This window comes from Lynx rufus, unplaced genomic scaffold (assembly GCF_022079265.1).
Source record: "Lynx rufus isolate CCGP_SWC_20201006 ecotype Redwood Valley unplaced genomic scaffold, mLynRuf1.p SCAF_1, whole genome shotgun sequence".
Lineage (NCBI taxonomy): Eukaryota > Metazoa > Chordata > Mammalia > Carnivora > Felidae > Lynx > Lynx rufus.
The window spans coordinates 239587187-239613062 of record NW_025814823.1 but is presented as its reverse complement, the minus strand read 5'-3'; the positions used below and the strand labels follow the sequence as shown (position 1 = coordinate 239613062).

Below are 25876 nucleotides of genomic sequence, written 5' to 3'. Positions count from 1 at the left end.
CCACCAGCCCCCACCAGGCCTCTTGTCGCTGCGACACTTGGCATCACTGGGCACACTGGTTTTGTCCACCTGGGGGCAGAATGGTAGGTAGTTGGTTTTTGTGTTTTTTTTTTTTTTTAAATGTTTGTATTTATTTTTGAGACAGAGAGAGAGCATGAACAGGGGAGGAGCAGAGAAAGAGGGAGACCCAGAATCCCAAGCAGGCTCCAGGCTCTGAGCTGTCAGCACAGAGCCCGACGTGGGGCTTGAACTCGTCAACGGTGAGGTCATGACCTGAGCCGAAGTCGGATGCTTAACTGGCTGAGCCACCCAGGCGCCCTGGTTGGTAGTTGTTTTATGTCCACCAGCGGTGCTGTTGAGGTTCTGCTGAGTGCCAGGCCTGTGACAGTGCCGGGGACACAGCAAGGAAAGAAAGAGGTCGGTGTTGTGCTAGAGCTGACATCCCCGAGTGTGCACAGGGACAGGGTGCTGACACGTGACCACAGAACCAAGTTCTGCAAGGCAGAAGGACACGGGCACTGCACAGACTGGGGCAGGGTAGCCCAGGTGACCAAGGCCACACTGAGAGTCACAAGAACAGCAGCCTGCAGGGCTGGGGCCAGCCTGGGAGCCAGAGGGCAAGGAGTGGGTGGGACAAGGTCACAGAGGCCTGGGCGAGAGGGGACACAGCAGGGCCCATGTGGGAAGCACCCTGGGCTGCAGTCTGAGGCTCATGCGGGCTGCAGGGCATGAGGGGGCCCCAAGGCCTTCCTAAGGATACAGGGAGGCACCACTGGTCTGGCCTCCAGCCGGGAGTGCTGCTCGGGCCCCTTCCAGTCTCTCCTGCACTCGTGTGCCCATCTGGTTGGTCTCTGCACGTTCTCGTTATGTCAGGATAGCAGCGTCTCCTCAGTTACAGATTTTCTCTGTGGCTTGTCTTTTCGTTTAGAGATTCTCTAAAATAGCATACAAGAGGTTAACATTTTAAATGTCTTTTTCTTTATGGCTTATGCATTTAGCATCTTAAGAAATAACTGAGTGCCTCTGACATAAAGCCTACTTAGTCTGATATTATCTTGCCCCATCAACTTTCTATGGCCCTGACTACACGTCAAACCCCTGCACACTGGCCATCCCGTTCCTTCCATGTTTGGCTGTTTTACAGTCCATTTACTTGTGCTCTGATAATTGGTATATTTGCATGTGTTTCTACTTCTTGTGTCTCTAGTTACACAGGCCCTCTGGTATTTCTGGCCTTTCCTATGTCCCTAGGGGATTGCCTGTGTTTCCTGTGTTCCTTCCCCCGATTTGTCTGGAAGTTACAACTCTGCTTCGGTGGCTATCGTTGACATGTGCTCCTAACGAGGTGTAAGTTAGAGCGAATCAAGGTCCCTGTTCTCCCAAAACAGACAAGGACCAGCTGCTGCACCCCACTCTGCACTCCTGCCGAGGCCGGGGTCTTTCCTACAAGCATCCTTGGGGCTGCTTCTGCCAAAAGGTTTCAGTGAGAGCTTCCAGGATGAGGAGGGGTCATTCCCAAGTGAAATGCAGGCCCGCAGCTATGAGCTCCTGGGTGGGGAGCTTCCCTGACTCAGGGTTCCCAGTACCTGGGAGAAACTGTTCTGGGGCTTTGTTGTTTGTTTGCCCCATCCACTCTTACACTGAGGCTGCACCCTTTGTCCAGACCCCACCTGTCCCACGTGGATGTGAAAGCCCACCCTGGGCATCAGGTCCCTCCCACCCCCACCTGTCCTTGCCCTAGGGCAGTCGCCCATCATGCTTTCCTGAGCTTGCTTGGGCTCACCTGTGCATTTCAAAGGGGCTCGCTATTTCCATCCAACACTTTACAGGAGGCTGTTCGGTCCGCCAAAAAGAGAAGTCAAAAAAAATTTTAATCAAGATTTTGGTTTTTTAGTTTTAAGGAGGAAAAAGCTTAAAGCCCTTTAACAACCATCTCATTTCTACCCATCTTGGCTGAGGAAGTTATCAGGGAGCCCTATCTCCAAACACAGATGTCCACAGCACAAAGCTCCAGGTGGTATGTTAAACGTTGCCGAATTTGAAATAAGTCCTAAAAGCTTTGATAAATTTGGCAAATTTTTTATTCATTAGTTTCAAAGTACCTTTGCATTCACAATTTCAAACATAATTTCAACTTTTTGTGTACATCCATTGTTCAACTTAGTAATATATTTTCATAAATTACTAGGTACAGATGAAACCACAAAGGGGTCAACTCTCGGAGTTAGTATCGTGCCACAGTACTGCCCCTCCTCAGCCGTTCAGCTGATGGCAAGTTGCGGTTTGTACGACCACAGCAATGGGGGGGGGGCTCACACACCTGCATCCCCCTCCCCCACCCTCCTTGTGTCCAGGTGTGTGCACACGCTTGTGCGCCCCACCCCTGCATCGCTGCCCCCACTCTCCTCCCTGCTGGCTCCCATGCCTGCCATGTTCCAGTCTCCTTCCTGTTTGACTGATCTCGGCAGGATTTCAGGAGGTGCCCATCTGTACGGTCTAGTAACCTTAACGTAGCGAAAGGATTTGTTTTCCGTCGGTATAAGGCAAATAGCGCTTCTTACCACAACAGGCAAACCCTGAAATCTGAGTGGCTTAACACATGTTCTCGCTCATTCTGGAAGTTAGTTCTGGCCAGTGGGCCTCTCCTCACACAGTAACTCAGGGACCTGCTTCCTCCTCTTCTTTCCAGCTAGTGCAGCCCCCCCTACCTCCCACCCCTGCACCTCTGCCCAGTGACACTCCTCATCCCCAAGACCCACCCCCCACTCCCCACCCCCCAGCTTGGCCTCCACCCTCTTAGCATTTTGTGACAACAAGTCCTACTGTGGGTTGTTCCCAGGTGGGCTTCTGTTTCGTTTGTACTCATTACAAGGGGTGATCTTGAGATGTGCTGATCCTGAGGGGCTGGGCTCATTTTTGATTCCAAGGTGTAACAACAGCTAAGAAGCTGCGAAGTAACAAGCTGGGTGTTGATCTAGACAGTCAGATGTGACTGATTACCAACCGTTACCCACCTTGTTCATTAATTTACTGAATGTCTGCCCTATGCCAGTCACGGGTCTGGGGAGGAGCTGGGGCACGGCGAAGGCCACAAAACCCCTGCCACATTGTAACAGGAAAGACAGATGTGGACAAATAAATACACAGAGCCCCAGTAATGGAAACCAGGGCGGAAAATACTCAAGATGAGGCGGAGCGATGGAGGGGCACAGTGGCTCCCTCACTGAAGGAGGTCACAGAGGGTTACAGAAAGGACACACGGGGAAAGAGACCATAGTGAAGAGGAGTACTGAGAACGGTGCCCAAGGAGAGGCACTGGCAGGTGCACAGAACAGCCGGCCTGGGGCCGCGGAGGGGAGAGGACAGGAAGGGCTGGAATAAGAGGGGCTGAGTGAGGAAGGGACCCTCCTCACTCCACCCCCGTGGGAGCGACCCGGGCCGGGACCCGGTCCTGAAGGCTCCCTCGCCCGGTGGGAGGAGACAGCCACCCCACAGGTCTGACAGCTCAGGCCCCGCCTTTCCGGCGCGCGGCCGGAAGCGGAAGTGTCTGTGGGCGGCTTACTTCCGGGCCCAGAGCCGGGCGGCGGCGGTGGAGGCGGTGAGTCGTGGACGGCGGCGGAGGAGCGCGAGCTCCTGGGCGGTGGTCGGCGCGGTGCGAGGACGGAGGGGACGGAGGGGGGAATGGGAGGGGTCGGGCGGGGAAACGGGCAGCACAGCCGGGCTCTCGACTGTCGCGGCCCGGTCGCTCTGTGGCCGCGATGTCGCCCCTCACCCCGGTGGGTAGGGGCCTGTCGACTCCGAGAGCGCCGCTCGCTGGGGAGCTTTCGGGGGGCACCGAGCCAGCCGCAGGGGGCCGTCCGAGGCCTGCTGTGCGCACCTGCGACCGGCTGGAGGCCCGCTTCTGCGGTTACCGTCCCGCCCCATGCGGAAAACCGTGCAGGTGTGCGGCCGGTGGAAGCGCGGGTTACCTCTGCAGTGAGTGTCGGCCGAGGAGGAAACGCCTGCCTTCGGGTGGTGGAATTTAAGGCTGGTTGCCTTTGGCATCTGCGCATTTTTCTGTCCCGTTAGATTCTCGGCATTGGTGGGCATTGGTGGGAAGGACTGGTTGCAGCGTAGTGCCTTTCGAAAGAGGAGCAGAAAGGCGCATCCTGCACCCAGTGATTACCTGATACAGAGCCCATGGCGGAGATAGTCGGTGCAGTTCTGGGTTTTTCTGAAAGCTGTGGGAATGAGGAGTAAAGTATTAAGGGAGAGGATGGCCCTTCCGCTTTAAGAAGCTGTATACAGAAAACATGCGCAGAAGTAGGAGTTTAATAGCTGAGGTCAGGGGATCCCGTGTGTATGAAACCCTCTCACTTGGCAGGCCTCACCAGATACCCCTGTTGGTGCCAGGAATAGAGCTCTGGAGCTGGGTTGGAAGGTAAGTTTGCCCGGCAGGCAAGCGTCCGTGCTCTGCACTTTGTACCTGAGCACAGGTGCCTTCTGCCCCCTCATCTTTGGTTATTGGGCTGTTCAGTGCAGGCAGCAGAATGCTGGGTATTACAGACGGCAGTGAGTTTTGAGGGGAACCCTAGGGCGTGGGCCGGGACTTGAGCAGGGGAGGGGCGAGGCATGTTGAGGTGTGTGCTGTCCCTGTGCCTCCGCGTCCTCACCGAGGCCTCTGGGCACAGCCGCCCCACCGATGTGGCCAAAGGGTTCTGTGAAGGCTCCAGAAATTGGCCTTGTCTAGGGAAGAGAAGTCCCTTGGAGACCGACACCTGATAGGATGAGGGGTCTGAAGTCCCCACGGACACGTTCTCTGTTCAGAGATCAGAGTTCATACCTGTGAGTGCCTCTGCTCCACTTAGGGGTAGAACTGTCTTCATATCAGAGTTCTGAAGGTTTGCATTTCGTATTAAGGAGCTCGTAATCCCGGTTCAGCTTTCGGGTTTAAGGGGTTAATGATCTCAAATGCTGTCTTTCCAGCTCCATTGTGAACAGCTGACTGTTAGGGGAATGAGTTCTGTACCTGATATTTCTTCCTTCCCTGACCTCCTCCCGCGCTCTCCCCCCACCCTCACAGGACACCTCTAGCATGACAGGTGCAGACATCCCACCTGCTTTGTAATCATGAAGGAAACAGACCGGGAAGCTGTTGCGACAGCGGTCCAGAGGGTTGCTGGGATGCTTCAGCGCCCGGACCAGCTGGATAAAGTCGAGCAGTATCGCAGAAGAGAGGCCCGGAAAAAGGCCTCTGTGGAGGCCAGATTGAAGGTACGAGACCAGAGAGGCCATGGGCGTCGGCTTTACTCCCAATCAAGACAGATCTCTTTCTTTTGAGTTCTGGGTTTCTGCACAACATCTTCATTGTAGTTTTGCTAAATTAAATTGGATTTTGTGACGATCTGGAAAGAGGCAGAATGGAACATCACCTTTCCTTAACACATTCCTTCCAACCCTGTATTACCAAGCAGTAGATTCACAAAGGAGATTGTGGGAATATTGGAAGTCCCAAAGGAACACCCTTAAGAGAATGAGGCTGCAAGGTCACCTCTTCAGCCGAAAACGCTTTTAGCATCCAGGCAATGGCAGGCTGGATGAGACAGGTGAGGGTCATTCATTTGTCCCAAAATGAAGCGTCTGAAGGCCGGTTAGACTTATTTAAAATGGTAGTTTTCCTTTCATTTAAAAAATAGTTTGGACCCGCTACATTTGTAGTCAGAATTTTTATCTGTTCCAGAAACTTGTGGGATTAACAGATGATTATCACTGGTGACTTAGGAACCTTGTGCAGTCTGTTACCATCGTCTTAATGATTTCTACCTGCAGTTTATGACTCCTGGGTCAGGTGTGTTCCTGGCTTTGATTGTGCCACCTGGTCTTTCCCTTCCCTGTCCCCTCCACCTGCTGCCATTCCTTCATGCCCCCTGCCTTCTGGCTGTACAGCTTGCTCGTGGCCATTCGGCATCACTGGTGGAGGGAGTCTGAATCTCAGATGTACCAGTTCTGCACAGTGGCACTGTCCATCATGAGACATGAGCCAGAGAGAGGGCCGGGGGGTGGGAGGGGGGAGAGACAGAGAGAGAGAGAATATCTTAGGCTCCAGGCCCGGTGCAGAGCCCGACGCATCTCCCCTGGGTGTCTCCCCTAGGCTGCGATCCAGTCCCAGTTGGATGGTGTGCGTACAGGCCTGAGCCAGCTCCACAGCGCGCTGAACGACGTCACAGACATCCAGCGGTCCCTGGCCGATGTCAGCAGAGACTGGAGGCAGAGCATCAACACCGTTGAGAGCCTCAAGGATGTGAAGGACGCTGTCGTGCGGCACAGCCAGCTTGCTGCCGCCGTGGAAAACCTCAAGAACATCTTCTCAGGTGGCCGGGGGGACAGCTGAGGAGGGCGGGTGCCTTGGGCGTCAGGGGCAGCGTCCTGTCTGTGCTCTTCCCCACAGCTCTGTGGGTGATGCGGGGGTGGACCCAGCTTTCGTGCAGGGTGTTTTGTAGACCTGCCTCTGCACGGATAGTGGGTTTGATTCCCGCCTAAGCAGTTGACTACTTGTTTGGACTAAGGACGAAGGGACCAGTTGCAAAGACCAGGAGAATGCTTGTCGTTCTGTTTGCCAGGACAGAGGCACAGAAACGGGTTAGTCAAATAAGCGCTATGGGAGCTTCGCTCCCCTGGCCACAGTATGGCTGTTAGACCAGGGGGCCCTGACAGGCCAAGGAGAAGATGCATCCTGGCGAACAAGACAGAGGGTCCAGTTCCCAGAGAGAGGTGACGCAGGAGAGTAGCGTTTTCTAGGTGGAAGAGAGTGCTCACAGGCCAAGGGTGGGGAGGGCAGAGGAGGGACTGCTCTGCGGCGTCAGGCAGCTCAGCGCTGGGGACCTTGGGACCTGGTGGGGGTCTGGGGGCTGGCGGAGTGGCGCAGGGAAAGGGAGTATGGAGTAGCCCTTTCGGAGCCGTGTCCCGACACCTCATTACTGAGAAGAAGTACACTCCACAGCCTTGTGGAACAGTGTCAGTCCCCTGGGCGGGGCTCTCTGTCCACTCTGCACAGTCCAGAGTCTGTCTCCCGCCACCCTCATCCCCTCCCCTTTATCAGGGTCACCAGCATCCCAGCCAGAGGCCTTGGGATAGTCTGATGCCGAACCTTCCCTTATCCCATGTCTGGTGTCCGTGGATTCTTTGTGTCCTTCCCTAAACTCTGCTTGACCCCTGAACGTCACAAGGCCGCGTGTCTCCCACCACTGGGGCACTGCAAAGCACCTTGGCAGCTTGCGTCCTCAGGCTCTGACTCCTCGGCCCTCTCGCGCCTGGTCTGACCCCTCGCTCTGCACTCAGCCTCCCGAGGTCTGATACCTTGGGCCACCTTCCAAGTTGCTTCCCACATAGCTACGCGAACGGCACAGCTGTTGCCGGCCCTGCAGCGGGTGCTAAGGAGGCAGCTCCTCTTGGTGGCTGTCCCCAGGACTAGCATGGAGTCCCCACGCCCGACTCTCCTTTGTGACACCCAGCTGGCACCTTGCTAGTTAATCTGTCTCCTTATGATTTCCTTCCAGTCTTGTAAAACTAACGCCAGATGACCAGAACGTGACTTTACTGGAAGCAGTCCATCCACAGGGGTTGAAAATAATTTCCTTCCCTTGAGGAATGAATGAGGCTGTGTTACGTATGTATTTTTGTTAGGAGTAGATCTTACTGGGAAGATGTGCTGGTGTTTTGTTTTTGTTTTTGTTTTTCTTTTTATAATTTTTTTAATGTGAAATTTATTGTCCAGTTGGTTTCCATACAACATCCAGTGCTCATCCCAAAAGGTGCCCTCCTCAATACCCATCACCCATCCCCCTCTCCCTCCCACCCCCCCATCAACCCTTAGTTCTCAGTTTTTAAGAGTTTCTTATGCTTTGGCTCTCTCTCTCTCTAACCTCTTTTTTTTTTTCTTCCCCTCCCCCATGGACTTCTGTTAAGTATCTCAGGATCCACATAAGAGTGAAAACATATGGTATCTGTCTTTCTCTGTACGACTTATTTCACTTAACATAACACTCTCCAGTTCCATCCGTGTTGCTACAAAGGGCCATATTTCATTCTTTCTCATTGCCACATAGTATTCCCCTTGTGTATATAAACCACAATTTCTTTATCCATTCGTCAGTTGATGGACATTTAGGCTCTCTCCATAATTTGGCTATTGTTGAGAGTGCTGCTATAAACATTGGGGTACAAGTGCCCCATGCATCAGCACTCCTGTATCCCTTGGGTAAATTCCTAGCAGTGCTATTGCTGGGTCATAGGGTAGATCTATTTTTAATTTTTTGAGGAAATTCCACACTGTTTTCCAGAGAGGCTACACCAGTTTGCATTCCCACCAACAGTGCAAGAGGGTTCCCGTTTCTCCACATCCTCTCCAGCATCTATGGTCTCCTGATTTGTTCATTTTAGCCACTCTGACTGGCGTGAGGTGATATCTGAGTGTGGTTTTGATTTGTATTCCCCTGATGAGGAGCGACGTTGAGCATCTTTTCACGTGCCTGTTGGCCATCTGGATGTCTTCTTTAGAGAAGTGTCTATTCATGTTTTCTGCCCATTTCTTCACTGGATTATTTGTTTTTCGGGTGTGGAGTTTGGTGAGCTCTTCATAGATTTTGGATACTAGCCCTTTGTCCGATATGTCATTTGCACATATCTTTTCCCATTCTGTTGGTTGCCTTTTAGTTTTGTTGATTGTTTCCTTTGCTCTGCAGAAGCTTTTTATCTTCATGAGGTCTCAGTAGTTCATTTTTGCTTTTAATTACCTTGCCCTTGGGGATGTGTCAAGTAAGAAATTGCTGCGGCTGAGGTCAGAGAGGTTTTTTCCTGCTTTCTCCTCTAGGGTTTTGATGGTTTCCTGTCTCACATCAGGTCCTTTATCCATTTTGAGTTTGTTTTTGTGAATGGTGTAAGAAAGTGGTCTAGTTTCATCCTTCTGCATGTTGCTGTCCAGTTCTCCCAGCACCATTTGTTAAAGAGACTGTCTTTTTTCCATTGGATATTCTTTCCTGCTTTGTCAAAGATTAGTTGGCCATACGTTTGTGGGTCTAGTTCTGGGGTTTCTATTCTGTTCCATTGGTCTGTGTGTCTGTTTTTGTGCCAATACCATGCTGTCTTGATGATGACAGCTTTGTAGTAGAGGCTAAAGTCTGGGATTGTGATGGCTCCTGCTTTGCTCTTCTTCTTCAATATTACTTTGGCTATTCGGGGTCTTTTGTGGTTCCATACAAATTTTAGGATTGCTTGTTCTAGCTTCGAGAAGAATGCTGGTGCAATTTTGATTGGGATTGCACTGAATGTGTAGATAGCTTTGGGTAGTATTGACATTTTAACAATATTTATTCTTCCGATCCATGAGCACGGAATGTTTTTCCATTTCTTTATATCCTCTTCAATTTCCTTCATAAGCTTTCTATAGTTTTCAGCATACAGATCTTTTACATCTTTGGTTAGGTTTATTCCCAGGTATTTTATGCTTCTTGCTGCAGTTGTGAATGGGATCTGTTTCTTTGTCTTTCTGTTGCTTCATTATTAGTGTATAAGAATGCAGCTGGTTTCTGTACATTGATTTTGTATCCTGTGACTTGGCTGAATTCATGTATCAGTTCTACAGGCTTTTGGTGGAGTCTGTTGGATTTTCTGTGTATAATATGTCATCTGCAAAAAGTGAAAGCTTAACTTCATCTTTGCCAATTTTGATGCCTTTGATTTCGTTTTGTTGTCTGATTGCTGATGCTAGAACTTCCAACACTATGTTAAACAACAGCGGTGAGAGTGGACATCCCTGTCGTGTTCCTGATCTCAGGGAGAAAGCTCTCAGTTTTTCCCCATTGAGGATGATATTAGCTGTGGGCTTTTCATAAATGGCTTTTATGTTTAAGTATGTTTCTTCTATCCTGACTTTCTTGAGGGTTTTTATTAAGAAAGGATACTGAAAAAAAAAAAAGAAAAGAAAGGATACTGAATTTTGTCAAATGCTTTTTCTGCATGGATGGACAGGATCATATGGTTCTTTTCTTTTATTAATGTGATGTATCGCGTTGATTGATTTGCGGATGTTGAACCAGCCCTGCTCCCAGGAATGAATCCCACTTGATCATGGTGAATAATTCTTTTTATATGCTGTTGAATTCAATTTGCTAGTATCTTATTGAGAATTTTTGCATCCATATTCATCAGGGTTATTGGCCTGTAGTTCTCTTTTTTTACTGGGTCTCTGTCTGGTTTAGGAATCAAAGTAATACTGGCTTCATAGAATGAGTCTGGAAGTTTTCCTTCCTTTTCTATTTTTTGGAATAGCTTGAGAAGGATAGGTATGATTTCTGCTTTAAATGTCTGGTAGAATTCCCCTGGGAAGCCAAGATGTGCTGGTTTGACGGCCTTCAGGCTTTTCTCGTTACCTGTAATTCAGGAGTACTGTGCACACAGCCTTCCCCCCCCCCCCCCCACTTTATTTTCATGTAAGATACACAGGGTGAAAAGTTTATCAGCCTGATTGTTTGCGTGTACAGTTCTGTGGTGTCAAGTGCTTTCACATTGTTGTGCAGCTGTCATGACCACCCACCCCCGGACTCCTCTCGTGAAACAGGCATGGGACAGTGTTGCATGCCCGTCACATGCTAGTAAAGCTGAAAGAAAAAACAAATTTTACACCCGTTAAATGTTAGCTCCCACTTCCCCTCCCTTTACTAGTTATGGGTCTGTTTAGATTTTCCGTTTCTTCAGGGGCGCCTGGGAGGCTCAGTCGGTTAAGGGTCCCGCTTTTGGATTCGGCTCAGGTCATGATCTCACGATTACGAGATTGCGCTGACATCGGGGAGCGTGCTTGGGATTCTCTCCCTCCCTCTCTCTCTGCCCTCGCCTGCTCACACTTGCTCCCAAGATAAATAAACTTAAAAAAAAAAAAAGATTTCCTGTTCTTCAGGGTCAGTCTGGGTGGGTTTGTGCCCCTTGTCTAGGTCGTGGTACAGTTTCCAGGACTCTTGTGGTCGTATTTCTGCAGGATCGGCAGCCATGTCCCCACTTTCATTTCTGATTTTAGTATTTGAGTCTTCTCTGTCTTTTTAAGACCATTTAGCCAAAGGTTTGTCAACTGTTGATCTTTTCAAAGAACCACCTTTTGGTGTTGTCGATTTTCTGTGTTCTTTTCCTGTTGTCTGTTTTGTTTCTCTCTGCTTTCCTCTTTACTGCCTTCCTTCTGCTGACCTTAGGGTCACCCTGCTCTTCTCCTGGTTCCCTAAATTATAAAGTTCGGTTGTTGACTTGACATTTTTCCTTTTCTTTGATGTAAGCATTTAGAGTTCATACACTTCTCCTTTAAACTGCTTTCCTTGGTCCCATGAGTTTTGGTGTGCTGTGTTTTCATAGGTATTTTCTAATTTCTTTTGTGATTTTTTTCTTTGATCCAGTGATTGAATATGTTTAATGTCCACAGATTTGTGCATTTTTCTAATGTTACAGATTTCTAACTTCATCTATCATGGTTGGAGAAGGTATTTTGTATAATATCTGTCTTTTAAAATCTACTGAGATTTAATTCGTGGTGTAAGATGTGGTCTGTCCTGGAAAACGTGCTCTTGGAGGAACAGGTGTGCCACTGCTGGGTGGAGTGTCCCCTGGGTGTCTGTTAGAGGTCGGTGCTTGTGTGGTTCAGGTCCTCTATGTCCTTCTCTCTTGACTGCTTGTCCTGTCCGTTACTGTGAGTGACATCGAAGTCTCCCAACTATGATCACGGGACTGTCTATTCCCCAATCTTGCGGATTTCTGCTTCGTGTAATTCGGTGGTCTCTCATTGAGTGCGTAAATGTTTGTAAGATTCTGGCTGTAAAGAGCTTCTTATTAACATATAATGCCTTCTTTGTGTCTTGTAAACTTGTTGATTTGGGGTCTGTTTTGCCTGATATTGGTAGGGCCACCTGCTCTAATCTGGTCACTGTTCACATGGAGTGTTCCCTCCGGCCTCTCATTTCACACGCTTTGTATCTGTGGATCTCGAGTGAGTCTCTTGTAGATGCCAGGTGGCTGCATCTTGTGTTTTTGTCCCTTTTGCGGTCTTGGTCTTCTGATTGGAGAGTTTAATCCACTTACATGTAGAGTAATCCCTGATAGTGGGTGCCTTACTGCCGTCATTTCCCCATCTGATTTCTGTGTGCCTTACAGCCTTTGTGTCTACCGTTTCTGCATTATTGTCTTGTTTTGTGTTTAGTTGATTTTTTTGTAGTGAAATGTTTGAATTACTCCTCATTTCCTTTTTTTATATATCCAATAGCTGTTTTCTTTGTGGTTACCATGGGGATCACATTTAAAAAATAAAGTTAAAATACTCTGAATTTATCCTGGCTTAACTTCAATAACAGATGAAAACCCTCCTCCTACATGATGCCGTCCTTACCCCTTTTCAGTTGTCGATGTCACAAACTTACATCTTTATATGTTGTCCAAAAACAGACTCACTGGTTGTTGTTTTTTATGTATTAGTCTCAAATCATGTGGAATTATAAACCAGTTATAGTAATATTATCTTTGAACAAGTAATTTTTTTCCTAGCTGTATTAGTCTTTTAAATTACTTAGAACAAAAAGTAAAGGTACAAACCAAAGTTACGATAACACTAGCTTCTCCAGCTACCCATATATTTCCCTTACCGAAATCTGTACTTCTCGACCCAGCTTTGCATTACTGTCCCGCATCCTTTCCTGTCACCTGCAGGGCTCCCAGGAGGTCTCCGGGCAGGTTTTGGGGTCACGAGCTCCCTCGGCTTGTGTGTGTCTGGCACTGTCTTCATATCTCCTTCATTTTGAAGCGTAGTTTTGCTGGGTATGGGACTCAGGTGACAGTGGTTTCCTTTCAGTCTTCGACTGTCCCAGCCCCCTGCTGTCAGGCCTCCATGGTGAACAACCTTCTTGTCTTACTGAGGTTCCCTCATAGGCAGCCAGCTGCTTCCCCCTCACGGCTTTCAAGGTTCTCCCTTTGTCTTTGGTTTTCAGCAGTGTGTTTGTAACATGTCTTGTTCTAGATCCTCTGAGTTTTTTCTTCTTGGAGTTTAGTGAGTTTTCAGATGTTCATAGACCTGTCTTTGATCAAGTTAAATGCAAGTTTGACCACTAGTCAGATCATTTCTCTGCCCCCTTTTCTCTCTTTCCCTCTTCTGGGACGCCCACAGTGTGCGTGCCGGTCACCTGATGGTGGCCCACAGACCCCCGAGGCTCTGGTCACTCTCCTTTAGTCCTTTTTCCTTCTGGTCCTCTCACCTGGTAATGTCCATTGTCCCATTTTGGTCCGCAGTCTTCCTTCTGACCATCAGACCCGCCTTTGTACACTTGAGATAAATGTTTTCATTTTCAGGGTGGTTTTTGGTTTCCTTTTAGGGTTCCTGGCTCTTCATTGATGTTTGCATTTTGTTCCTGTATCATTTTCTGGACTTTCTGCACCTCTTTCTTTAGTCTCTGGAGCACATTTAAGACTTGCTTTAAAGTCTTTGTCTGGTAGACCAACCACCTAGTGTTTCTCACGGATGGTTTGTGTTGGGTAATTTTTTCCCCTGAATCTCCATACTTTCCTGTATCTTTTGATGCCTTGTGATTTTTTTTTTCATTGGACATTGGGCATTTGAATCTGGTAACCTGAGAACTCTGAAATCAGGTGCTCCTCTTCCCCAGGGGGTGATTTTGTTTATTACTTGTGTTTTGGTTATTGGAGGCTGTCCCTGTGCTGCAGATCAGACCAAGAAGTATTGAAGGTCTTCTCAGGTCTGCTGAGCCTGGACCTATGTCTGGAGGGAGACGGGAGTAAAAACAGAGGGGGAAAGAGGCACTGGCTCTTTAAATCCCCCAGAAGTCACCTGGTGGAAGAGAGAAGGGTTACAACATTGGTGGTGGGCCTCCACCTCCGTGTCCGCATCTCCCTGATCAGCCAACAGTGGGGACACAGATCCTTAGTATTGGAGGACGTAGTCCTTTCTGCTCACCCAGGTTCTCTCGGGCTGTCTGCGAGCTCCTTCAAGAGCATGTGGCGGGCTGGGCCGGGCCTGGGGAGCTGCTCCTGTGCTCAGAGCTGCGACGGACCGAAATTAACCTCAGTTTACCACCAAGCCTTCTTTGGGAAGTTGCTGGCCTTCTGCAGACTCCACAGTCCAAGTAGTTACCCAGCTTCTGCCAGTGCAGTTGTCTGGGTGGCAAGACAGGTCCCCATGCTGTGTCCTCTGTGTCCTTCCCAGCCTCCCACACAGACAGGTGCCCGTGCTCCTCCTTCCCAGCATCCCGCACAGACAGGTCCCCATCCTCTGCCTCCTTCCCAGCGTCCCGCACAGCCTTTTGTGTGGTTTTCACAGTGCCATCTTGTGCCTTTTTCCCTAGTGCCCGAGATTGTGAGGGAGACCCAGGACCTCATAGAACAGGGGGCACTCCTGCAGGCCCACCGGAAGCTGATGGACCTGGAGTGCTCCCGGGACGGGCTGATGTACGAGCAGTACCGCATGGACAGTGGGAACACTCGTGACATGACCCTCATCCACGGCTACTTCGGGAGCACACAGGGGCTTTCGGACGAGCTGGCCAAGCAGCTGTGGATGGTGCTGCAGAGGTCACTGGTCACTGTTCGCCGTGACCCCACCTTGCTGGTCTCAGTTGTTAGAATCATCGAAAGGGAAGAAAAAATTGACAGGCGCATACTTGACCGAAAAAAGCAAACTGGTTTTGTTCCTCCCGGGAGGCCCAAGAACTGGAAGGAGAAAATGTTTGCCATCTTGGACAGAACTGTGACCACTAGAATTGAGGGCACACAGGCAGACACCAGGGAGTCGGACAAGATGTGGCTCGTCCGCCACCTGGAAATTATACGGAAGTACGTGCTAGATGACCTCATTGTTGCCAAAAACCTGATGGTTCAGTGTTTCCCCCCGCATTATGAAATCTTCAGAAACCTCCTGAGCATGTACCACCAGGCCCTGAGCACGCGGATGCAGGAGCTCGCGTCCGAAGACCTGGAAGCCAATGAGATCGTGAGCCTGTTGACTTGGGTCTTGAACACCTACACAAGGTAACTCCAGGTTCACTCTTGCATTTCGTTCACGTAGAGTTGAGTTGTTTTGCTCTGGTGTGTGCTCGGCACCCTCAGACTTTGTTTTCTTGCCGACGAAAGTCTCTCTGGCCTGTTTGTGGGCTTCCCCTGAGGTCAGGGCCCAGACTCTGGTTGTGTGAACGCCTTTGTGTTTAGGTGGTGCCCTTGATGCCCAGGCCCTATTGAGCGGCTCTGTGTTGCGCTTTTCTATGATACTGAGCCCGCTGTGCACGAACCCATTCCCTCCTTGCGGTGGCACCCCGAGTGTGTGATTTCACCCCGTTGGACAGGTGGGCACGCGTGGGCATAGGAGGTCCCGGGACCTGCATAGTCACATGGCTGGGAAGGAGGCACCACTCCATCCTCCTGGCTTCCGGTGCCCCCAGTCTGGTTTACTCTCACCAGTAGCCGAGAAAAGTCTGTTCTCTTTGCATTCCAGCCTTGTGATTTTATCACTTCACAAGAGGAATGAGCGATTTTGTGCTTGATTGGTTTGAGGTTGATCTAAGAATCTCGGGTGAGGGGTGCCTTGGGGGCTCAGTCGGTTAAGCCTCTGACTTCGGCTCAGATCATGATCTCACGGTTTGTGAGTTCGATCCCCACATCTGGCTCTGTGCTCACAGCTCAGAGCCTGGAGCCTGCTTTGGATTCTGTCTCCCTCTTCTCTGCCCTTCCCCCACTTGTGCTCTGTCTCTCCCTGTCTCAAAAATAAATTAAACATTAAAAAAAAATTTTTTTTTAAAAAGATTCCCTGGGTGTAAATCTAGGATGAAAATTAATAGTCACAGAATTTTCTGAAGTTCACTGAGGAAGACCTTGTATTTCTTTCTTTTTTTTCTTTTTTTTTTTTTCTTTCAACATTTATTTATTTTTGAGACAGAGAGAGACAGAGCATGAACGGGGGAGGGTCAGAGAGAGGGAGACACAGAATCCGAAACGGGCTCCAGGCTCCGAGCTGTCCACACAGAGCCCGACACGGGGCTCGAACTCACGGGCTGTGAGATCATGACCTGAGCTGAAGTCGGCCACTTAACCGACTGAGCCACCCAGGCGCCCCAGACCTTGTATTTCTTACACATAGTGGACTAGCTGTTAGTACTCAGCGTTTTCATTGTAAATACACATTTAGGGAACACGGCATAAGGTGTGTGAGTTTTCTGAACATTTAAGCCTCGGACTTTTGAGGACTAGCCACACGTAGATACTAACTTCTTTATGGAAACTTTTTTCTGGAACTCAGTTCCCATCCGTGTCTTCTTAAGCACAGTCGCCTGAACGTATTGACACTTTTTGCTGACTCACGTTGGGTTATGAACCGCATAGATTAGCAACACTAACTTCAGGGTCTGGTTTCTAAATTATTGTACTTGGGTGTTACTCCCTTGTTTGATAGAACCTGTCTACTGAGCACCTTGTATTTGCCAGGCCCTGGCCTTCCCCATGGGGAGGTGCTATGGGTAGAAAAAACAGTTCTTCCTCTCACAGGGTTTCTTTCCTGAGTGATGTGGGTGCAGCCGGCTGAGGCCAGGGAATGAGCCGCCTCATGTGGCCCCTTCTCGCCCAGCACTCTCCCCAAGCCCTGCCTCCCCTCCCCGGCGTGGCATTGTTGGGGGGGGGGGGGCTTCGTGTATGACAAGACCCAGGAGCACTTACCTGAGTGTTTTCTGTCTTCCTAGTAATTATTCTTTCTCGTACCTGGTTTTGCCATAGTGCAGAGATGATGGGGAACGCGGAGCTGGCCCCAGAAGTGGATGTCAGCACCCTGGAGCCTTTGCTTTCTCCAGATGTGGTCTCTGAGCTGCTTGACACATACATGTCGACTCTCACTGTGAGTAGGTGCTGTGTGGTCCCGAGCCAGGCTGTGTCCCTCACGTAGACCACGATGTGGGCTCTCTGGGTCAAGCTGCCGTCACCGAAGCCAGTGGGCAAGAGAAGGCAGGGGAGAGACCTGTTTTGATGTTGGTTTCCTCAGGATGTGCAGGCTCTGTTTCTGAGAAGTTGGGTCTTGAAGTGCACGTGGCCAGTTAGATGAGGAGGGCGGCTTGTCCTCTGGCCACTGGGTCTGGAGGTTGAGGTACGTGTTTGAACCTCCTCCGGCTGGAGTGGGGAGTGAGCCTGTCCTACCCCTGGAGGCTTTGGGAGGCCCCTGGATGTCCTGCTGACGGGCAGTGGTGCCAGCCAGCCTCTTAGAGCTGAGCCCAGGAGTGGGAGGGTGGTGGCAGTTGGGGACCAGATGCCGCCCAAGACCCCCAGGTGGCCTGTGGTGACAGGAGGAGGTCAGGGTCTGCTTCCTTGGACAAGGTGAGCCCGAGTAGCAGATAGCATTCTGACTGAGGTGCTGAGCAGGGTGGGGTCCGTGTCCTGAAGCGACAGTGCTGGTGTGCGGTCTTCGTGGACGGGTCTGCTGGGAGCATGGCAGCCTTTGTGCTTCTGTGTACTTCTGACCCGCCTGGCCTGGCCTGCAGTGGGGTTCTCGCCCGGAAGGTTGTCTGTGGAGGCCCCACCTGCCATGGTGGTGGCTTGTGGCACGGCTCGTGTGGGAACGGGGACTCCCGGGACCCTGAGTTTGGTTTCTGCTGCTGCACCCCTGAAGAGAGGACATTGCCTTGCTTCAGAGGGACCTGTTCTTCTCTTCTTTCTCTGCGATGCTGGACTTCTTTTAGTCAAACATAATTGCCTGGCTGCGGAAAGCACTAGAAACAGACAAGAAAGACTGGCTGAAAGAGACGGAGCCCGAAGCCGACCAAGACGGGTACTACCAGACGACACTCCCTGCCATCGTCTTCCAGGTACTGTCGCACCATCGAGGGTCATTCCTGGGCTGTCCATGGGCTCTGTGGGCGCTGCAGATCAGCAGGAAGCCGCCCCGCCCCTGTAGTAAAGACAGAGGGAGCCCCACCTCGTACTTCAGGCCCTTCTCCGTCTGAAGCAGTTGTGCCCACCGTTGCTTTAGTTTCCGTGAGGTGTTCGGATTTGAACTAGAACCTGATTACGTGTTATTTGCGTATGGTGCTCAGATAGGGGTTTGCTTTTTGACGTTTCCTCATGTTGGAAATGTCCAAGATTTGTCTTCATAAATGCCGCCTGATTGAACATCGCCTGATGGATTTGGGAAGGGGTCCTTTATGTTTTGGCCGTAATCATGCCTTCTTATGATTCCTTTTTGATGCCTGGCACTTGCTGGCGCCCTCCGGCTTTCCTGTCGGGTTTCTCCCTGGAGGAAGCTTTCTGGCAGGAGGGGGCGGAGCCGTGTTCTGATACTTGTGTGGGACCGTATCGGTGGCATGTGCTTGGGCACCAGCTGGGCACGAGGAAGCGATGCGGGCGTCTGTCTCTGGGTGACGCCGTCAGCATCCGGTGGGGCCCCACCCTTTCCCTTATTTTGGAAACTGGTGTCCTGACAGGCCTCGTGTGCCACGGGCCTGGAGTTGGCCTGGCCGTCTGGCCTTTCCCTGTCTCTGTACACCTGCCTCCCCTCAGTCCAGTGTACGCCCTCCTAACTCTTCGTAAGGAATCCCCGTGGCAAGTCGTAGCCCAGCCCCCGGCACCCATGTGACCCCAGCCACACCCAGCCTCCCTGTCCGGGGAGCATATACTCTTCCCTCTTTGTGGAGACCAGCCTGTTTGCAGGTAATTAGGAAGTGATTCACTTGGTTTTTTTCTATCTAGTGAGAAAGTTGTTTGACTGGCTTTGTTATTTTTCAAGCGGTTTCATTTTTTTTTTCCTGAATGTGGACTGTAACTACCAATTGGCAGATAGGGGTTTTATGTAATGGGAAACTCTCGTGAGTTTATATGACAGTTGATAAGTTCTCCAATTTTTAGATGTTTGAACAGAATCTCCAAGTTGCTGCTCAGATAAGTGAAGACCTGAAAACAAAGGTACTGGTTCTGTGTCTTCAGCAAATGAATTCTTTCCTGAGCAGGTATGTATTTTTGCCAGCGTGCTGATTTAGAAAGTGTATGTTTTCAAAACTTAAAAGCAAAATTTTGATCCCGATACGCCTGGTGTTAAAAAATGCTTGAAGCCCAGATTTGCTATAGTGACCTTTGTTATTTTGAAACAAGCCTTTTCTTACTGTCTTCCTTTGGAATGGACTGTGCCATTTTCCTGAGAGTCTGGACGGGTCCGCTGGGCAGTGAGGTCTCCTGGGCAGTGAGGTCAGGGCCGCCGTCATTAGAGTCTCCTCCAGACGCGTCCTTCCTGTTGTCTGAACTGCCCCTGGCCCAGGAGGGGGAGACTCCTTCGGTGGTGGCTCCACGTTCCATCACTGGGAGTCGGCCCTCCAGGGCGTCTCGGGGTGTGTTTCCAGGACCCCTCCCTCCCTCTGCATTGTTCGCAAAGGAGATTTTCAAACCTCTACAGAAGTAGAAAGGTGTAAAAACCTCAACCCGTCATCCGTCTTCAAAAGCTGTCCCTTTAAAGCCCCCTTCACCTCATCTGTACACCCCGAGGACTTTAAAGCAAATCCCAGACATCCAGGCATCTCATTTCCTGCGTTCTTATCTCACTGTAGGGCCATCAACCCACGTACACATGAGCATCCTTTCTTGGGATCATCTGACACCAAATTTGTATCTGGGTCCCCCCGTCCCCCTGTTGATCCAGGAAAACCTCTTTCAAGTTACATATTCAGACGGGGTAGCGGCAGGGTCTGCATTGCGAGGTCTCAGGTCCTCGAGTGCGGCCTTGCCCCTCTTTCAGCCACTGGCCTGTGGACACGTGTCAGATAATCTCACAGTGCCTAACCCTGACTGCCACCCACCTGCCAACCACGTGTTGGCTCTAAAGGCTGTGGGTTTCATCTTTGTCACCTTGCCCTTTGGCAAGAAGCCCGCACAGGCAGTGTGTACACGAGGAGATGCACGTCCCTGTGTCCTCTGCTGGCTCAGGCGCCGACAGCTGGGCCCCTCACTGAGAGTCCCCGTCAGTCACCCACCTGCACATTGTGGCCTTGTTTAGTCCTGTCGTTAGCAGAAAGAGGAAACTTTCCTCATCAGCCTCAGAAGCTTGATTACCTGAACCACATGTCGGACAGAAAGGCAGAATAAATGCTTAATTATTTCTCTGTAATTGGCAGTTTTCAGTTTGCTTCTTTCTTAAGGTCTTTTAAACATACATACGGTACGTTGTGCTATTCTACTCCTGTACGTGTTTGGGAATCTAACAAATTCAGAAATAAAGCGTGTAGTGATCTCACTTGCTTGTTTTCTTGACCTCAAATGAGTTATTTATTTTTGAGTGATTTATCGGTTCTTCTTCAGAAAGTGAAATTTTATCTAATACTTGATAATGTTCTCAACACTGTCGTATGCATTTCTAGGCAAGTTGTATGTCCGACGAAATAATAATTTCCCATTTACTAAGAAATATTTCTAAGTATTTGTGTAATGAGAATCCTGAACCATATTTTAAAGCCCGATAGAAGATTTATCTTCAGGAGTCCGCTTAAAGTGATCAGCTTCCCTGGTCTTGCAGATCATCCCAAAACTCACCTTGTCCGTAAAGACTTGCCTGCTCAGGTGTCAGCGGTGCCAGATGTATTTAGGAGGTGTGATGTCAGCGTGGCGCCCGGCACACCCACCTGCCCCTCGACTGATGTTTACTGGGGCTGTGTGTTCCAGATACAAGGACGAAACCCAGTCGTACAAAGAACAACACCTGAGGGACCGGCAGCACCCGCACTGCTACGTGCAGTATGTGATCGCCATCATCAACAACTGCCAGACCTTTAAGTAAGTGACCGTGGACAGGGCGGCCCAGAAACAACAGCGGAGCGGGTAAGGGCGCTCGGCCGCTTCACGGAGCCGTGACTGTTGCCTCGTAGAGAATCCATAGTCAGTTTAAAGAGGAAGTACTTGAAAAGTGACGCGGAAGCAGGCGTGTCCCTGAGCCAGCCAAGCATGGACGGGATTCTGGACGCCATTGCGAAGGAAGGCTGTGGCAGCCTGCTGGAGGAGGTCTTCCTGGACCTGGAGGTGGGAGCCACTTCTTTGCCGTTTCGTTTCTAGGCTGAAAACGGGGCTACCGTCCTGTGTGCCCTCGGGGACACGCAGCCGGCTGACACTCGACTTCACCTCTCTCACTGTCAAAGGGCTTTTTCCGTCTCTGTGACGTACGCCTGTACGACAGAGGCCCAGGTTTGGGGCCCTTCCAATGTACAGCTGAGCAGAGACCCCGTGAACTGTGAGGAGACTCAGTGGGGGCAAGTGTGCAGACGGATTACGTTCATTAGCGAGTTCTCGAAACCAGAACCAAATTGAGAATATGTGCACACTGCACACGCATCACGTAGACCAGTCTCAGCTTTGAGTGAAAACACAAAACAAGCCATTAACAAAGTGCGTTTCGCATCACATCTGAGGGATAATACACCGAGAACAGCAAGTCAGGTTAGATGGCTTAGCATTATCTAGATATGTTCGCAGAAACCAGAATATATTGAACAAACTAAAACTGTGATCAGTCTCAGGTCCTGCTGGGAAGGAAGTAGCTGGAAAGGAGCTTTTGGGGTGATTGGTGGGATCGTTTTGTGAGGTCTGTAACTTTCTTGAAAATGGCATAGAGAACAGATGAAATGTATACGTTTGAAATCATTTCAAAATAAAGTAACAACTCTAAGAGAAAAGTAAAGGATGACCAAGTTTCACAGAAAAGGGTTTTTACAAGTGTCCTAAATACAAAACAAAATTGCCTATCTCCCTGACCTTCAGGATATGCAAATTCAAGCCAAGTGGTATCTGTTGCTTAGCGGGACAGCAAGGGTTAAACACGGCAGTACCTGTCCGTGTTGTCGCCAGCCTGGGGACTGCTTTCTGGAGGGCTACTGACGCTTCACTTTGCACACTTGTGGACTGAGTTACGCTCTTGGGGTTTCACCTGCGGAAACACAAATTCGTCGCAGCCTTCTTTGTAATTGCCAAGTGTGAAAAACTGTAAGTGTCCGTCAGGCTGGGGTAAATGAGTTGCAGAGTATCAAGCAATAAATGCTCGTGAACGTTAAAGGCAGCACGTGTACTGCAGGCGTGCGTAGAGGACGCAGCCCAGCACGACGGTCACGTGCGGCGTCCACCTCCCGCAGCTAAGGTACGCGTTCGCGGATCGCGGGCCAGTGGGGTTTCCCGTGAGTGTGCCTGCTGTCACAGAACGGCACCAAGGCTCTGCAGCACCTTCCTCCCGATACACGTGACTTGGGGACAGCGTCCAAGTGACGTTTTTCTCTGTCCTTCACTTTTCAGCAACATCTCAGTGAGCTGATGACGAGGAAGTGGCTGTTGGGGTCCAACGCCGTGGACACCATTTGTGTTACCGTGGAAGACTATTTCAATGACTTTGCCAAAATTAAAAAGCCGTATAAAAAGGTAAGGGCGCGGGCACAGCCACTTGGTGTTGGCGTGTGCTCACCTGCATGTTGGAGCCCACATGGCATCTCGTGTGGAACTCAGTGTCCAGTTCTTCTGTGACTGGGTGTTCACAGGTGGTTTCAGTAACCTGAGGCAGGGAGGACGCATCAGCGTCTAAAGGGGTTTGTGTTGTTCCTTTACCCTTACTGCCTCCTGGCACCCCACCAAACCGTCTTTGGCACAAGGCCACACACGCAGGCAGTGCTCGTGATGGGGACCCCTGGCAGGGAGGGTGGAGGCAGTGGCTGTGGACCAGGGTGAAGCAGCCGTTCCCTCTCCGGGTCCCCGTCCCGGGCACAGGCAGCCTGGCTGTGTTTCCACTCCGGCAGAGGCCCAAGGGTTCTTCCCCGTGCGGCCAGGCCCTGCGAGGACCTGGGAGCCCTGCTGCAGATGGGCGAAGGAAGGAGCCGTGTGCCCGAGCCCCCGTGTCCCTCGGCCGTCTGCATGAAGTCCTCCTGCAGGGCCCGGGCGTCTCTCCTCACTCCCTCCTCGCGTGTCCTGCCAGGGCATTGGGCCGTGCTTGTGTACCGTAAAAAGTGATATATTTTAAGAAGTTTGCTTCTGGCTTATGGAAGTGGTTTTAATACACTGACCTCACGTTCAGATATTGTAAAACTTTGTGAGTGTTTCTAGGATTTGTCTCTGGACCCCTTCAGACCTGTACGTACGTGGTTGTGTCATTTTAACAGAGACACTGTTTTCGTTTCTGGTCCTCGCACCTTTCGTGTCTTCCTGTCCTGCTGCGTTGGCTGGGACCCAGTATAGCCCTTGTCTAAGGACTAATTTTACAGGGAATTCTCGTGACTCAGCCACTAAAAGTGATACCTGTAGGGAGGCCCGGTGGTTGGAACCCCCGACTGACCGGTCGCCTCGCCTGCCAGGAAGCCTCTGGCCGGTCAGAGGTCGGCGTGCAGCCCTCTCGTCCGTTGCTCGCACAGTTTTTGGTTCCAGTGTTTACTTCCGTAAACATCTGTTGCGTCGATTGAATGCCGGTGTCTGGCAAGTGCTGTGTGCAGGCCTCCGGATGGTAGACGGGTCTTGTCTGGATGGCTCCTCTCGGGCGGCTGGCGGGCGCGTGTCTCGTGAGAGAACCTTGTTTCCAGTTTCCTTTCACCACTTAGTGGAAAGCACCGTAGCGAATGGGGTTGTGGTTCAGCGAGGTGATGCAGTGGAAACCTCGGATGTGCACCTGCTGGAGGGTTCTGCCGGCGATTGGCGAGGGCTCGCCCGCCCGGGTCTCCACCGAGGGTGGACCTCCGCAGGGACCTCGCTGACCCTGTGTCTGCCCGCAGAGGATGACGGCAGAGGCGCAGCGGCGCGTGGTGCTGGAGTACCTGCGGGCCGTCATGCAGAAGCGCATCTCCTTCCGCAGCGCAGAGGAGCGCAAGGAGGGCGCGGAGAGGATGGTCCGGGAGGCCGCGCAGCTCCGCCACCTGTTCCGGAAGCTGGCCTCCGTGAGTGCCGCCTGGGCCCCGAGGCTTTCTCATCGTCCCCACCCCCAGGGCCATAGGCCAGTTGGTCGGGGACCGGGAGACCTGTCGGTCTCTCTTGTGTGAACGGGAAGGTCTGGTGGACCCTGTGGCTGAGGCTTCGTGCACTGGGGCGTGGCTTCTAGACCCTTGGGGGGCAGCGCTAGCCAGACGCTAGCCTGACCCTCATGGGCAGTCCTGGGCTCACTCCCTGTCGACTGTCCCTGCCCTCCTGCCGGTAGCACCGCCATTGAGTGCTTGGAGAGGGCTCCACTGTGGACCCTGAGCTGGACCCAGAGCCACCTACGTAGGAGGTGGGGAGCCAGCCAAAGTGAGGGCTTGACAGAGACTCGTCAGGGGTCCCCCTTTGTGGCCCTCAGCCGCTGGCGCCCTGTCTTCCAGGGTTTTGGGGAGGATGCGGACGGGTACTGTGACACCATCACTGCCGTCGCAGAAGTTATTAAGCTGACAGACCCGTCTCTTCTCTATCTGGAAGTCTCCACGCTGGTCAGCAAATACCCAGACATCAGGTAAGGGCCAGTGTGCCTTCCTGTTCCAGCTAGAATTCATGGCACAGAGCAGCAGGCTCATTCCTAGGGTCACTGGGAAGATGGGAGAGCCTGGCTGTCAGGTGTGAGCGCCACTGGGGGGGCGGGGAGGGGGGTCTGGGCTCCTGTGGGGACAGGCTGGGGGGGCGACCGCCAGGAGTAGAGTGGACTGCAGAGAACAGCAATGTCTCTGTGCCTCCCCTGGCCCTCCACAGGCCCTGGAGCCCACAGGCCCCCAACATGGGACGCGTCTCCTGGGGTCAGCCCCAGTGAACAGGTGGGGCGTCGGTCACGCTCTGTTTGCTGGGGAAGGTGCACAGCAAGGTGGCTTCAGGAAGCTCCTCTTGTGCTCCTGGGTTCAGAGAAGAGGGGACACGTGCCACACTCGACCAAGACACTCAGCCAGTGTCTTCCCTTTCTGCCAGTGTTCTGGGCTTCAAGCAGGAGGGCCTGGTGGTCCTGTTCTCCCCAGGGTCCTCCTGCTCTAAGCAGGCAGTTCATTAAAAATTTAGGAGAACAGAGTCTAGAAAGCTTTGTGCTTGTAGCTTGAAGAAAAGGCCACAGTGAGAGGAGAACTCTGGTTTCTCTGCTGTTGTTACGAGTAGTCTGCAGCTGTCCAGCCCCCTCTGGGGCCTTGGGGTTGGCTGAGCCAGGCGTGGGGAGAGCCCTGGGGGAGTTTGAGTCGGGCCTGGGGGCCAGTGGCTGTGTGTGCACCCCTGACGCAGCCCTGGTGTCCCCGCATCCACAGGGATGACCACATCGGTGCACTGCTGGCCATGCGGGGGGACACCAGCCGGGACATGAAGCAGACCATCATCGAGACGCTGGAGCAGGGCCCGACGCAGGCAAACCCGAACTACGTGCCCATCTTCAAGGAGATCGTGGTCCCCAGTCTGAACGTGGCGAAGCTCCTCAAGTAGCCCGTGGGCCCCAGCCTCGCTGTGGCGCTGTGCCCGTCCCCCACCCGTGGCCCCGGCCTTGTGACGCTGTGCCCGTCCCCCACCCTTGGAAATGCGTGGCGGCCAGAGGGACATGAGACGCCCAGGTCCCGCATGCCTGCCTCTGGTGGGACCGCGCTCGTGGCTTCTTGATGAGTGAGCTCTCTGATGGTCATGGCTCTTCTGGTTTTCTCCTCTCTTGTCGTCTGAGGGGGCCTCATGGTGCCTGTCCCCCTTAACCCCTGGGTCTCCCCTCATTTCTGCACGGTGTAAACACCTCCAAAACTCTGCCGCTCAATAAAAGAGTCTAAACTCTTGCAGGAAAATGAAGACTTCCTGGTTGTGAAGGGTTTCTTCCTCGGGTGACCTGGTAAGGTTCCAGGGCCCGGAAGCTAGTTTCTGGTTGACAGGTGTGCAGCCCAGGGACGTGCATGAGCCCGGACCAGGGGGCCTG

At 51.6% G+C, this 25876-nt stretch overlaps 1 protein-coding gene and 1 long non-coding RNA gene across 4 annotated transcripts; one reads left to right on the top strand and one right to left on the bottom strand.

The window, feature by feature from the left end:
• Positions 1 to 622: 622 nt before the first annotated feature.
• Positions 623 to 3378, bottom strand: LOC124508125 (uncharacterized). The gene is made up of 3 exons (XR_006961213.1): positions 3015 to 3378; positions 1784 to 1833; positions 623 to 935 (listed from the first exon to the last, which is right to left on the bottom strand). It is a non-coding gene; the product is annotated as an uncharacterized LOC124508125 (long non-coding RNA).
• Positions 3379 to 3564: 186 nt separating this feature from the next.
• On the top strand, positions 3565 to 25752 carry EXOC3 (exocyst complex component 3). Of its 3 annotated transcripts, none has more exons than XM_047094491.1 (14): positions 3565 to 3598; positions 4364 to 4420; positions 5063 to 5253; positions 6131 to 6350; positions 14361 to 15042; positions 16774 to 16891; positions 17727 to 17852; positions 18889 to 18989; positions 20689 to 20799; positions 20892 to 21042; positions 22303 to 22425; positions 23760 to 23921; positions 24339 to 24466; positions 25233 to 25752. In XM_047094491.1, the coding sequence occupies exons 3-14, from the start codon at positions 5110 to 5112 to the stop codon at positions 25402 to 25404; spliced, it is 2238 nt and encodes a 745-aa protein (XP_046950447.1). In that variant the 5' UTR covers positions 3565 to 3598; positions 4364 to 4420; positions 5063 to 5109; the 3' UTR covers positions 25405 to 25752. The 3 variants fall into 3 exon arrangements, with proteins under 3 accessions (XP_046950447.1, XP_046950455.1, XP_046950462.1); XM_047094499.1 differs by lacking the exon at positions 3565 to 3598 and adding an exon at positions 3634 to 3652; XM_047094506.1 differs by lacking the exons at positions 3565 to 3598; positions 4364 to 4420 and adding an exon at positions 5454 to 5585 and having other exon boundaries at positions 5171 to 5253.
• The last annotated feature ends 124 nt before the right edge of the window (positions 25753 to 25876 follow it).

Excerpts from the sequence above, each read along its gene's own strand:
- EXOC3 (XM_047094491.1), top strand. The coding sequence starts at position 5,110 with ATGAAGGAAACAGACCGGGAAGCTGTTGCGACAGCGGTCCAGAGGGTT. Across the intron at positions 21,043-22,302 it reads AGGTCTTCCTGGACCTGGAG|CAACATCTCAGTGAGCTGAT; the intron begins GTGGGAGCCACT and ends TTCACTTTTCAG. Across the intron at positions 24,467-25,232 it reads AGCAAATACCCAGACATCAG|GGATGACCACATCGGTGCAC; the intron begins GTAAGGGCCAGT and ends CCGCATCCACAG.